General features: G+C 42.5%; 1 protein-coding gene across 1 annotated transcript in view; it reads left to right on the top strand.

Moving 5' to 3' along the window:
* The window catches only part of SYNE2 (spectrin repeat containing nuclear envelope protein 2), a 280,671-nt gene extending 279,451 nt beyond the window's left edge, over positions 1-1,220 (top strand). The window contains exon 116 of the mRNA XM_075065745.1: positions 900-1,220. Coding sequence (XP_074921846.1) covers positions 900-1,125 — 226 coding nt within the window. The 3' untranslated portion in view covers positions 1,126-1,220. The remainder of the gene's footprint in view (positions 1-899) is intronic.
* The last annotated feature ends 13,010 nt before the right edge of the window (positions 1,221-14,230 follow it).

Genomic DNA, 14,230 nt, shown 5'->3' with positions numbered 1-14,230 from the left:
ACTAAGATATTGTTTAAAAAACTGACTCCAATAACCCTATGCAAAATGCAGCTGTTACCTTAACCTATTAACACACAATGCTTGTTCCTAAAGCAGGGGTGGGCAAACTTTTTGGCCTGAGGGCCACATTTAGGTATAGAAATTGTATGGCAGGCCATGAATGCTCACAAAATTGGGGTTCAGGAGGGAGTGAGGGCTCTGGGGTTGGGCCAGAAATGAGGAGTTCAGGGTTTGGGAGGGGGCTCTAGGCTGTGGCAGGAGGCTGAGGGCTCCAGCTGGGGATGAGGGGTTTGGGGTGCAGGATCAGGGCTGGGGCAGGCGGTTGGGGCTTACCTCACGCAGCTCCTGGAAGCAGCGACATGTTGCTCCTCGGGGGAGGTGCAGCCAGACAGCTCTGCACGCTGCCCCGTCCACAGGTGTTGCCCCCGCAGCTCCCATAGGCCACAGTTCCCTGCCAACAGGAGCTGACCCTAAATGTTGAAACCGGAGGGGGAGCATGGAGCAACTCCAGACCCTGCTCCCCTGCAGGAGCTTGAGGGCTAGATTAAATCAGCTGGCATGTGGGCCGCAGGCCGTAGTTCGCCCACCCCTGCCCTAACAGCTAAATAATTACATTAAAATTTTGGGAGGCTTTTCCTTACATATTAGACTCTGTTATTAGTTTTAGTGCCTAATAGACATTCCGCCCCTCTTTTTTTAAACAAGATTTAAGTGCATTTCACATCTAAAGCAATCTCTGTTTCACTAAGTGAAGGCTGCCTTACTTAAAGGGGGGAGGAGAGGGTTAATGTAATGGTGCAAAAACAGAGGGCCTGCATGACAGTGTGTGCGCGCAACATTCTAGTTACCTTGTTTTTAACATTTCCCCCTACCAAATATCTGATATCCTTTATTTACAGAATGGAAAACCAGCCTGAAACCACTCAAGCAGTTTCCAGCCCCCAGTCCTTCTTTTATCGTGTATTAAGAGCAGCTTTACCCCTGCAGTTCCTCTTCCTTTTGCTTCTGCTTCTGGCCTGCATGATCCCATCCTCAGAGGAAGATTACAGCTGCACACAAGTGAACAACTTTGCCCGCTCTTTCTATCCCATGCTGAGATATACCAATGGACCTCCACCAACCTAGAAAGTGTCCCATCACAAAACAAGTTCTCATGGGTGCTTATTTTCATGCTGCTTCTATCAAACAGTGCATTCATGTACTTAAATATAGAAAGTTCCATATTGTTTCACATTTTGACCCTCGCTGCTGTGCTTTCCTGATGCACCTGTTTCCTGGGTGCCACAGCAAGAGTTTGTGTACTACCACTGAAATATAAGTGAGGCATTATTTAAATGGCTTCCTTCCAATGCATAGCAGGGAAGGGAACATATTAAACCTCACAAGATCTTTTCAGAATTTCAGGGTTTTTTGTGGGTAATATAGCATTAATTGTTTGTACAGAAAATGAACTTTTTCTATAGATTTTTTTTATCTCTATAAGCAACATACTTTGATGCACTAGATACGAGCATTTTATAAATACAGTCCTCATAACTTGGAAGGTCCACAGAACACAAGCTGACAGACTAATAATGGGACATTAGTTACAGACACTATGGTAATGGAATGTTAAGCTTGCTATTGTCATATTAAACCATGGCAACAGTTTGCATCTTTGGTAGTGTAGTAAACAAACAGATTTAAATTGATATTTTTGTTATACTGTACTTTATTCATACAACACTTTCAGTGAAAACGATACACATTTTATGTGCAAAGAGTTAGGACTGCTGTGTTGTAGTTGGATGTGTCTTTTTTATACTATGTTTTAAATAAGAATTGATTATATTGCATGGAAGTGGTTTATATTGTGCATATTTTCTAAATGAAAATAATTATGATGTGGATTATACACGATATGTATACATATGTAAACTGACTTTTTAATCAAAGATTTTTGGTTTAATAATCTCAATAATGTACAGTATGCAAGAGATTTTTATAAGTTAACTTTAAGATTCTTCACATTTAAAGTGAAGCTAAAACTTCAGGTGATGATATGAGAAAAAGTTTTAGTAGAATATGATGTTTGGTGGAGGCCTAGTAAACATTTTTCTCATTAAAATTCTGCTGATGGTTGGAGTGACTGAATCCTTTACCTACTGGACTTGATGCTTATAAATGAACATGTGAAGCAAAGTGCTTTAGAAACTAAATGGGGTGCAGCAATTTGCAAATAAGGACATTCCATAACTGGTCTACTTTTTTCCTTGCAAGAAAACTCAGCAATAGGTTATTTGCAACTACATAGCTTAGTCTTCCCCCAGCCCCCACTCATCCCTACAAGAGGAGTAAATTCAACAATTTAGTGGCCCCCCTTTCGAGACCATTGTCTTGAAATACCTTCAGAACCTCAAAGCAATGTCTATGAACTTCCTCGTTATACCTCACTCTTAAAGAAAAGGGGGACGTGTACAGCAAGGGAACTCACTCCTGGTGGCAAAAAGAGCCCTTGCTGCAGTGCTAATAATCTTCATTCTTGGCTGTGCTGTAGGACACATGAACAAGAAACAAAGCTGGGGTCTAACACCATGTACCTTTTGGAGATGGGGGAAGAAGAGATTTTAAAACCAGTTTTACAAAAATCCACAAAATACCAGACTTTGTATCTTTCCTACCCCCACCCACATTTGCTTGCTTTGGCATACTTGTAACTCTCCTGCTACTCATGAGATCCACAGCTACACTCCCCATCCCCCTTCAGACAGGTTTGTAAAAACAACTTCTCATATGTTTGCATCTTTGGAAAGAGGAGAGTCCTTTAAAGTCTCCCTGCAGTGAATGTAAATAGATTATGCCCCAGGCCTGTACACCCAGTGTGCTCGAGAGCCCCCACTCTATCTTGTTCTCAGGAACTGCTACCAGGGAGTGGCGCCACCATAGTGAACTGACAGAATGAGGAGCAGAGATTCCAAGTATAAAGAAGCAGAATCCAAGCTGTCCTGCTTCTCACCAACGGAAGTCCTCCCTGGCACAGGGGTCTCCTATTAGCGACCCCAAATTCTTAGTCCCCAAGATGTAATACATTAGTGCATTAAGCAGTGCCCTAAGCCTAGTGTCTTTGAGAATAATCAATTGGCTTTTCTGACTTTTGCATATATGTTGCATTTTTGTATTTCTTTACATTTAATGTTTTTGCTAATCCGGGCTTGAGAGTAATCGACATGATTCAAACCAATTTTTCAGCAATATTGTATCAGTGGATAAGAAAGAAGGGAAGAGTAAGTTTATCACCTCTTTCCCCATCCCTCTCTTCCCTGCATTATACTATACTTATTTCATTTTGAAACGGATTACTTTTATCTTGTCTAGAGCTTCTGTATTTTTAGTTCTTTACACCTTTATCAAATCCACTCAGTCTTTCCCAGTTTGTCATAAATACCCATGTAAAGCTTTCTGCTAAGTACTGATTTTAAATTGCTGACAGACAATATTCAATATGTATGCTATTAAGCAACTTTTGTAAGGAGGAAAATTAAAGGTCAAAGGAAAATTTCATAGTCTACAATTTACCTTCATTACGTTCAATTTATCAAGTTTCCAAGGTGATGTGATATAGAATATACAAGGAGCTTTTACCATATTTCAAAATGTTCCAAAAAAAGAAGTTGGAAAAGAACCTTACCAAGCTATATTTCAGACTTCTTCAAAATTATTTTTACTCTCAGTTGATTACAATAACCCTTTCGTAGCTTGATACTGAAGTCTGGCCTCTGATTTTTCACTGTAGGGTTACTTCCTAGGGTTGGGCTGGGCTGTTGGCTGTTGAAAGAAGAATTTTTTAAGATAAAGAATTTAAGTTTTGCAAATAGATGTGGTACATGAGGAAAAGCAAAACATTCCTGAAGTTGGTAGACTCTTATTTAACTATTTTACTCCTTAGGAAATTAGCTATTTCTCATGTAGATCACACGTTACAGATCGCTTATTTCCAATAATTTTCTATAGTTCACTGGGTCTACTTTTACTAGTGATTGGAAAGAGTTTTTAGATGTTGGGAGGTAGGCTGCATCAGGATCAGTTTAACCCAAAAGTTCCAGTTCACCCTTCATCCTTGCTGCCAAACAATATAAGGAAAAAATCAAGTCTGTGATTTAAAATGAGTCACCTCCAGCAAATTATTAAAAAGCTACTACTAGCAAAAAAAAAAAAAATTACGCTTTGTATAATATTTGTTTATTCCACCACAAAAACCTACAATCCAAAGAAATACAAATTACTTGAAAAATACCACAAGTTTACAGAAGTAAAAAGCAGCTGAGAAAAGGTAATTTTTTCCACTTGATTTGGCATTCACAAAATATTTGAAAAGGCACCAAATTCTAAAAACATTTCAGTTTTAACTTTAACTTTTTCAGTGAAGGTACACACGTGAAGCAGGATTTAGAATACAAAACTATGGGAACAGTACACATTCACAATCACTGTACAGTATTAACAATTCATCGAGACGCTAACTGCTTTTTATGAAAGCAAACCACAAAAAATGTGAAAATCAATCCATTATTTAGCCAGTACCACTAAAAATTAGCATCTTGCTAAAGTGGCAGTCTTTAAAAGCCTTGAGAAAAACAAGAACTGATACTGACCACAGCATACTAGGCATTCAGGTAATTCTTGGTAACAAAAGATTGCAAAACTTTTTTTAAGGTGCGTAGATAAAAGTAAAGGCATAGAGATGAACTAAAGCATCCCTTTTGAATCACTACAATTTATTAGTAGCAAAACTTGATAAAAATGAATGCGTTTTTACATTGCCCGCAAATTCACCTTTATTTACATGGCTAAAAATGTTAAATGAGTAAAAAGATTGTCTTTTTTTTTTTTAGATTTGTCAGTATATCTAAGCATTAAAGATAAGTTTCTAATATTAGCTATTTTTTGTTACTCAAAGAATATACATACATTAAAATTATCTAAATCATAATGGTAACTCATTAATATACAACAGCACTATAATTTATCATTTATTTCAGATGAATTGTGGTCTTATATAGACAGTATATGTAATGTTCAGTATACACTTCAACAATCCATCTACTTGTCTTGTATATGCTTATATAATTTTCTTCAATATCATTTTAGGCATCGAGTCAGCCTCAAGCCCATGCTTAATTGCCTTGCTGAATCAACACGTTAGTGGGATATAAATAGACACACTAATGTAACATGCCTGTTTCTCAAAGAAGTAAGAAAAAGTAGATATGTTCTCATTATTCTCAACCCCCCACCTATGCAGCAATCGAAGCATCCACTCTGTTTACAATAAGGACACAATCCTAAACTATGCTGAGTGTAAAGGAGAATATCTTTTTGCCTCCTGCCAACCTCTCCCCGTACAAGGTAAAGCAGCCACAAGGTGTACACCAGCTAGAACAGGCTCCTACAGACCATTCTGCCAACCAAGGAATGGCAGAGCGCCCCACACTCCAGCCCCACCCCCTCCTCAAACTATAATGCCTTCTCTCTTCCCATCAGCTGGCCTCAACACTCCCCCTGTAAGAGACCATCAGGAAAGGCTTGGATAAAGCCAACTATACCCCTTTAAGGTATCTAAAATTGGCCACTCAAAAGTGGAGGCACCAAAAAATCACTAGTCACTTGAAAATCTTGGCCATCGAAGTATGAAAGAAACTTACAAACAAACATTCATTCATCATTCATATGTAGGCTCCTCAAACAAAAGATATATATTTTGGCAGTACAATTGTGCATTAAAATCCCATGTTGTAATTACAACCACATTTTCAGTACACCTGTGCCAAAGTGTATTCTAGTGTGGAACAGCTATTTCAATAGATAGCTACATGGTATCATTTGGACAACCTCAGAGATTCAGAGCATACATTTTGGGCCATGCTTTTCAAAAATTCATAATTCAAGATTCAAAAATGTTAAAATGCATAGAGCCAAACTTTTTGGATACTGCAGTGTACAATTAGATGATAGAGGTACATTTGCAGAAATAGGCCCTGGAAATAAAAGGCCTGACTTTGAAGGATGTTGGTCTTCAAATCCCAATGATGTGAGTGGAAGTTGAGAGAGGCTCAGCATCTGGCAGGATCAGCCCTAGATATGCAACTCCCTTTTTGTCAGTTTCATCACCTATAAGCTGCTCTAAATAGTGTGTATATCTTTCTATATAAATCTATCTTCCAGGAATGGCTATACCCTCAGAAGTCAAAGATCATTGGTAGGGGCTTTAGTGGAGTGAGGAGGCCAGGAATAAAGGAAAACATTGGGAGATCATGAAGGACTTCAGCCATCAAAATAAGTTCTCTTTATTATAACCACAATAAAGATATTAAAATAGCAAACAATTCTAGCAGAAAAACATAACATCTATCAATATTTAACATGCCATCACTGGGAAAGTTTTCAGTTAACAAAATGTAATGTTTTCCACAGGTTTCTACCTTTCAACCTTTAAAATAACCATATGGCTGATACAAATCATGGGAACAAGTACCTGTACAGAGAAAATGATTCATCAACAAATCATTCAAATCCACACATCTTAACCTCTTACTGCTGCAATGTGGGACCAAGACTCTTAAAACATGGGGGACACTGCGGAACCTCTATCCCTGATATGTGAGACACCATTTTACCTCCTTTGCCCCCTTCTGTTCCCTTCCTCATTTTCTGTATACTGTTTCCCCCTCGCCTGGCTCTCTCCAGGATACTTCCCATTTGTGACTCCCTTTTCTTCTCACAATATCTGAACATTTCATGTTGCTTGTATTCTGTGAAGAAATGGTTACTAACATTTTGTAACTATTGTTCTTTTAGATGTGTTGTTCATGTCCATTCCATGCTAGGTGTGTGCACGCTGCATGCACTGTTGCCAGAGATTTTTCCCTCAGTGGTATCAGCGGGGCCAGCTCTAGTGCACTCTGGAGCCATGTGCACATGAGCTGGTATAAGGAGTGCTGCCAGCCCTGCACCCTCTCAGTTCCTTCTTGCCGGTAACTCCAACAGAGGGTAGAAGAGTGGGTCATGGAATGGACATAAACAACACATCTCAAAGAACAGTAGTTAAAAAGGTTAGTAACCATTTTTTTCTTTTTCAAGTGCTTGCTCATATCCATTCCATACTAGGTAATTCACAAACAGTACCCCAGTAGGGGGGCTTGGAGTTCATGGATGTGCTGACTGCCACACTCCTCTCCTGAAACTGGCATTGGGCCTGTTGGATGATGGCATAGTGGGACTCAAAGGTATAAACCAACAACCAGGTTGGGGCTCTGCAGATGTCCTGGATTGGTACTGGTGCATGTAATGCTGCTGATGAAGCCTGGACTCTTGTGGAATGAGCAGTAATGATGGCTAGAGGTGGGATGTTTGCCCATTCATAGCAAGCCCAAAAAGAAGTGGTTATCCAGAATGAGATTCTTTGGGTTGACAAAGGTAGCCCTCTCATCCTTTCCGCTATTGCCACAAAGAGTTGCGTGGATTTGTGGAAGGGCTTAGTTCTCTCAGTATAAAAGGTGAGGGCCCGCCTAACATCCAATGTATGAAGCCGTCATTCTTGTGAGATTTTGGGAAGAAGACAGGTAGAAAAATGAGGTGGTTGTTGTGGAATTGTGATATCACCTTTGGCAGAAAGGCCAGATGAGGGCGCAGTCGGACCTCGTCCTTGACATAAGGGCCTTGATCTCAGAGACCCTTCTGGCCAAGGTGATCACCACCATGCAGACAATCTTTCAGGAGATAAGTAGTAGGGAGCATGATGCTAATGGTTCAGTATGGGAGCCAGTAAGCCTCAACAGGACAAGGTTTAAGTCCCATAGGGGAAGGGACGAAAGGTCAGTTCATAAACCTGAGGATAGAGTCTTTCCAACCCTTTGAGAAACCAGACCATCATTTCGGATGGGGAACACTGATCTGCCATTCACTGGGGGATGGAAGGCTGAGAGGGTCGTCAAATGAACTTTAATAGATGAGAGTGCCAGACCCTACTGCTTCAAGTGGAGCAAATAGCCCAAAATAGACTGAAGAAAAGATTGAGATGGAGAGAGATCCCATTCAGAGGCTCAACAAGTGAAATGTTTCCAGTTGACCAAACAGTGGAAGGCTTTCTACTGCCTAGCAAGACTCATTGAACCTGTTCTGAGCAGGCCTGTTCTTCATGGTTCAGCCATGCAGCATCCATGCAGTTAGGTTCAGGGAGGTGAGGTTCGGGTGAAGCAACCAGCTATTGTCTTGTGAAATCAGAATCAGGTGGAGTGAGAGGTGAGACACCTCAAGATGAATGGAGTGTCTCACACAGAAGTCCCATAGATTGACTGCCTTCTGACCCAGGGCAGGGGATCGGTCCCCTCCTTGCTTGTTGATATAGAACATGGCTGCTGTATTGTCTGCCAGGACTTGAACTACCTTGCCTGAGACCTGGGGAAGGAATATCTGGCAAGCCAGGCACACTGCTCTGAGTTCCCTGACATTTATGTGCAAGAAGAGCTCTTCCTGGGACCAGAGGCCCTGAGTCCTGATGTTGTTGAGATGGGCTCTACACCCTAGGTCTGACACAGATGGTAGTGGGGCAACGAAGGGCACCTCCATCATTACCCACCTTGGTTCCTTCCACCAGCCCAGGTGGTAGCTGGAAGTACTAAGTCCAAGTGGTGGCTGCTCAGGGACTATACTGACGCTAGCCACATCTGGAGGTGCCTGAGGAGCAGCCTTGCATATTGAACCCCATAAGTACAAGCCACCATGTGACCCAGTAGCTTCAGTACACTCAAGCTGTTGTGACTGGGTGGGACATGACCTTAGATACCAGATTTGTCATGGTCTAGAAGCGAGCTGCTGGCAGGAGGGCCCTGGCTTGGGTCAAGTTGAGCACTGTACCAATACATTCTATTCTCTGAACAACAAGAGTTGATTTCTGCTTATTTATCAGCAGGCCCAGCACCCTGAACATGGTTCGGACTGTGCTAATGCTGTCTTGCACTAGAGCCTGTGACTGACCTTTGATCAGCCAATCATCGAGGAACAAGTAAACCTGAATGCCTCAACACGTGAGGAAGGCTGCTACAATCCCATACACTTTGTAAAAGCCTTCAGGGCTGCCGATAGGCAGACGGGTGGTGAAGTGATAGTGGCGATGACCCACTACAAACCTGAGAAATCTTCTCTGGTCACAGAAGATAGAAATGTGAAAGTATGTGTCCTTTAAGTTAAGGGTGACATACCAGTCTCCAGAATCCAAGAAGAGAATGATGGAGGCTAGGGAAACCATGAGGAAGCTCAGTTTCTTGAGATTTCTGTTGAGGTGACACAGGTCCAAGAAAGGCCCCTTTTGCCTTTGGGATTAGGAAATATCGGGAGTAAAACCCCTTCCCTCTCAAGTCTTAAAAAACTTCCCTCTACTGCCCCCATATGTAAAAGGGATTGCATCTCCTGGATAAAGAGTTCCTTGTGAGAAGGTTCCCTGAAGAGGGATGGGAGTGGAGAGTGGGAGGGAGGGGGTGGATAAAAACTGAAGAGTATATCCAACTGTCACTGTACTCAGGACCCATTGGTCCAATGTTATGGATGCCCAAGCTGGGCTGAAGAGCAACAGATGGTCCAAAAATGAAACGGGAGGGGGAGGGAGCAGATCTGAAATGGTGACTTGTACAGCACTCTCATGCTCACCTTCAGAAGGCCTGCTTGAGACTGCCAGAGTAACTCTGAGGTTCCGACTGGTAGGCTGAGGTGGATGGGAATGGTTGGCACTGTTTATAACCTCTGCTTTTTCTTTTGTACGGTGCCTGTCTTGCAGCTCCCAAGAACTGAGGAAGCTGCTGGGGCCTGAAGTGTTTTCTAGAGGCGGATGGAACATATAGCCCTAGAGGTCGTAGGGTGGACCTTGAGTCCTTCAGTCCGTGAAGTCTTGTGTCTGTCTGCTCCAAGAAAAGGGAGGAGCCTTCAAATGGGAGGTCCTGGATTAACTGATGAACCTCATGGGGAAGACCAAAAGACTGGAGCCAGGAACAGCGCCTCATGGTGATCATGGAGGCCAGTGTCCAGACAGACCACCAAGTTGGCAGCATCCGGAACCACCTGGAGAGAGGTCCTGGCCACATTCTTACCCTCTTCTAAGGGGTCTGCCAAGTGTTAACTCTTGAGGGCAGGGAGTCTGAATTTATTCAGGGAGATTAAAACTGTATCTCCCCAGCAAAGCTTGCTGATTGGCGATATGCAGTTGGAAACTACCCATGGAATAAACCTTTCTTCCAAAAAGGTCCAGTTTCTTAGTATCTTTTTGTTTTGGGATAGCACTTAACTAGCCCTGTCTGTCCCTTTAGTTAGCTTCAGATACCACTAGGTACCCTGGGGGAGGGTGCGAGTACAGGTAATCGAACCCACTTGCTGGCACATAGTACTTTTTCTCTGCCCTCTTTGAAGTGGGGGCCAGAGAAGGAGTTTGCCATAGGGCCTTGACTGGTCCCATCACCGCCTTACTGATGGGCAGGACCACTCTGGAAGGAGCTGCTTCAGCTAGGATATCAATAAGGCTGTATGATGTCTATTTGAGCTCCTCTATCTCCAAAGCCCAGGTTTGAAGTGACCTGCTTCAGAAGGTCTTAATAGGCCCTGAAATCATCCTGAGGAAGACAAGAAGGTTTGCACCGGAGGAGAAGATCCTTCCTCTGCCTTGACTATGTCCACTAGGGACATCTCCTGGACTTCGATACCAGAGCAGGTATTGGAATCTGGATCCGGTGCCAAGCTGGAGAGAGCAGCAGCCTGTCTCTTGGAGACCACCGAGTAGGGGCAGTGGGAAGAAGGTCCCAGTACTAGGGGAAAACCCCAAGGATTCCAGTAGGGCCACAGGAGGGAACAGGGTGCGTCAGGCATCTTCCTGGCACCAGCTCCCCTGGTATCATGCAGGGGCAAATCCCCACCTGCTCCTGGCATCCCACTCCCTGGCAATCCACCAGTCCTTGAAATCCCAGCACTGTATGGAATCCCTGGGGTTTTCCCCTAGTACCAGGGCCCCAAGCATGTTAAGCAACTCAAGTGCGGGTCACTCACAATAGGCACAAGGGTTGAAGCCCAGTACTGAAAAGTCCTTTGAGGACAGGAACTGTATACACTACCACAACTTGCAAAAACTATATACACTAAACTATTAACACTATAAATGAAGGAAGAGTCCAGAACCACTGCGAAGAAACCTTATCAGAGCAAGAAAGGGTTATACCAGCAACTGTCACAGGTGGCAAGAAGACACAGATGGTGTGGGGTTGGTGGAACCCCTTTATACCAGTGCATATGCATACAGCTGCAGAGGGTGCCAGAGTAGGCCTAACAGATACCACTATGGGAAAAATTTCCAGCAACAGTGCTCATGGCATGCACACACCTAGCATGGAATGGACATGAGCAAGCAGTTGAAGAAGAATACCACTATTCTTTGCTCCCTCTGTCTATAACCTGTAGGCAGAGTACCAGTCAAAAGGAGCAGAGTGGAGTTGGTGATGTCAGACCAACATAATGCAGAAACAGCAGTCTGACACCACTGGACTTAGTGGCACCATAGCAGGCTTCAGTCAAGAAAAATGTCTTACTAAATGCTGGATAAATGGAAAATATCTAGTGCATGTTACTGCAAACAAAATCATATTTAAAGCACACATCTGAAATGCTGAGAGACTGCCTGCCTCATCTCTCAAATCAAGGAATTATTTCATGCTACAACTTACAGGAATGTTATCTGATTCCAGGGGTGTACCTAGGGAAAGGCACAGTGGACAGATATGTTAATCTTTTACCTATAGAGACCTGAATTCAATCCATGATGTGCTCACAAGTGGAAGTTAATTTGCTCACATCATTCTAGATCATAAAGCCATCACATAATTCTTTACAAAGAGGTTCAGCTGACAGTTTCTGCTCGAAAGGCCCAGAACCGAGGAGCAAGGGATGAAGTAGGAGAGGACTGAGATGCACTGATAAGTGTTGTGTGGGAAACCTGCAGAGCCCCTGTATGCCTCATTGCTTGCTTATTAGTCCTTCACTTTCGTAAATTCAGTCAAGTTTTAAAAATGGAGTAAGAGAAAAAGCAAAATTCTAACTCAAATACACAGCAGCAAAGATGACACAGTGACACGCTGAGACTGGAATCTGGTTTTATCCTGCTGAGGGAAAAAATGGAGGGTTATAGGCCATGATAAATTCAGCTCCTCACTCAGACAGAAAATAATATGTCCTTGATTATACAATAAACTTGTCATGCAACTCCTTGTTTTTACAGCAGTGCCTTTGTTTTTAAACAACTGATCCCTTATTTTGTACATTATCTAACCAAAGAACATAGAATGAATATATACCTCTACCTCAATATAATGCTGTCCTCGGGAGCCAAAAAATCTTATCGCATTATAAGTGAAAGCGTGTTATATCAAACTTGTTTTGATCTGCCGGAGTGCGCAGCCCCACCCCCCTGGAGCACTGCTTTACCATGTTATATCCGAATTAGTGTTATATTGGGTCGCGATATAGTGGGATAGAGGTGTACCTACATTAACACAGTGAGACTAGCTGTCAGCTGTTGCACTGAAGAATGTATACAAGTGAAAAAAAGCGAGACTTAAAAAGAGAAAAAAAAATAAATAAGTGACCTCTCTGTATTGGTTCAGCAAAAATAAGCTAAAAATGACAAAGTTGCAATTATCAGAGGGGTAGCCGTGTTAGCCTGGCTCTGTAAAAGCAGCAAAGAATCCTGTGGCACCTTATAGACTAACAGACGTTTTGGAGAATGAGCTTTCGTGGGTGAATACCCACTTTGTCAGATGCATGTAGTGGAAATTTCCAGGGGCAGGTATATATATTGGCACTCTCACTAAAGGACTGTCTGGATATGTGGACTCTCTACTCAGACCCTATGCCACCAGCACTCCCAGCTACCTCCGTGTTACCACGAAAGCTCATGCTCCAAAACGTCTGTTAGTCTATAGGTGCCACAGGATTCTTTGCTGCTTTTACAGTTGCAATTGCAACATTTCCTTAATATGATATCTGCTCAAAAATCAAATAAAAATAACTTTGAAGGGTATTTTAAAATAGTTTTTAGAGCAAATAGTTTTCTTCATTTTCTTTTGCATGTGTTTGTTGTAGGACTGCACATGAATGCAGGACCTTTTTTTTTAAACACACACACACACAGTGATCATGTAAACATTTTTTTAAAAAAATGATAAAGAGTTACATAGAGTTTCCAAACAAAAAAGACCAATGGGACAAGTGGTTCGGCCAACATGTAACTACATCTTTTAACAACTTTTTGACAACTATATGTACTGCTCAGTACAGTTTCAATCAAAACAGGCACCAGTGAATTCAAAACTATATCTATATTTTTTCTGTCCATTTATTACTGTAGCTGTTACACTAGTGCTGGGGGTCTCAAACTTCATTGCACCACGACCCCCTTCTGACAATAAAAATTATTTCACGACACCCAGAAGGGGGACTGAAGCCTAAGCCTCACTGCCCCAGGTGGGGGGACCAAAGCCTGAGCACCACCGCTTCGGATAGGGGGGCCAAAGTTGAATCTCAAGGGTTTCAGCCCCAAGCAGGGGGCCTGCAATGTGAGTCCCACTACCCACGGTGGAAGCCCTGGGCCTTTGGCTTTGGCCCCAGGCAGTGGAGCTCGGGCTTCAGCCCTGGACCCCAGCAAATCTAATGCCAGCCCTGGTGACCCTATTTAAAGGGGGTCACAATCCACTTTGGGGTCCCAACCCACAGTTTGAGAACCGCTGCAATATAAGAAAATTAAAATACACCAATATCCTTGTGGTTTTTTTTAAAGTTAGCAAGTATGAAGACTGGCCTCAACATTTGTTATAGTATGAGATCAAAACAAGTCTACAGATCAGAACCTAATTCATTGAAAACACTTGTTTTTACCCTTCTTGTAAAATACAATGTCCTTGGCTTCAAAATGTCAAGATCAAAAGCTTGAGTAATATTTACAATATGCCACTGAACCAACAAAATTTCCCTATTAAGGGCCTGATCCAAATTCCCATAGAAATCACCAGAAAGCCTCCCCCATTGACTGGGGCTACGTCTGTACTACAGGATAATTCTGAATTACATTAAACCGGTTTTATAAAACAGATATTATAAATTCGATTTCCCGCGGCCACACTAGGCACAGTAATTCGGTGGTGTGCGTCCATGGTCCGAGGCTAGC

The sequence above is a fragment of the Chelonoidis abingdonii genome, chromosome 4, assembly GCF_003597395.2.
Source record: "Chelonoidis abingdonii isolate Lonesome George chromosome 4, CheloAbing_2.0, whole genome shotgun sequence".
Taxonomy (NCBI): Eukaryota; Metazoa; Chordata; order Testudines; family Testudinidae; genus Chelonoidis; species Chelonoidis abingdonii.
The sequence above is the reverse complement of the archived record's forward strand: the minus strand, read 5'-3'. Positions and strand labels throughout refer to the sequence as shown.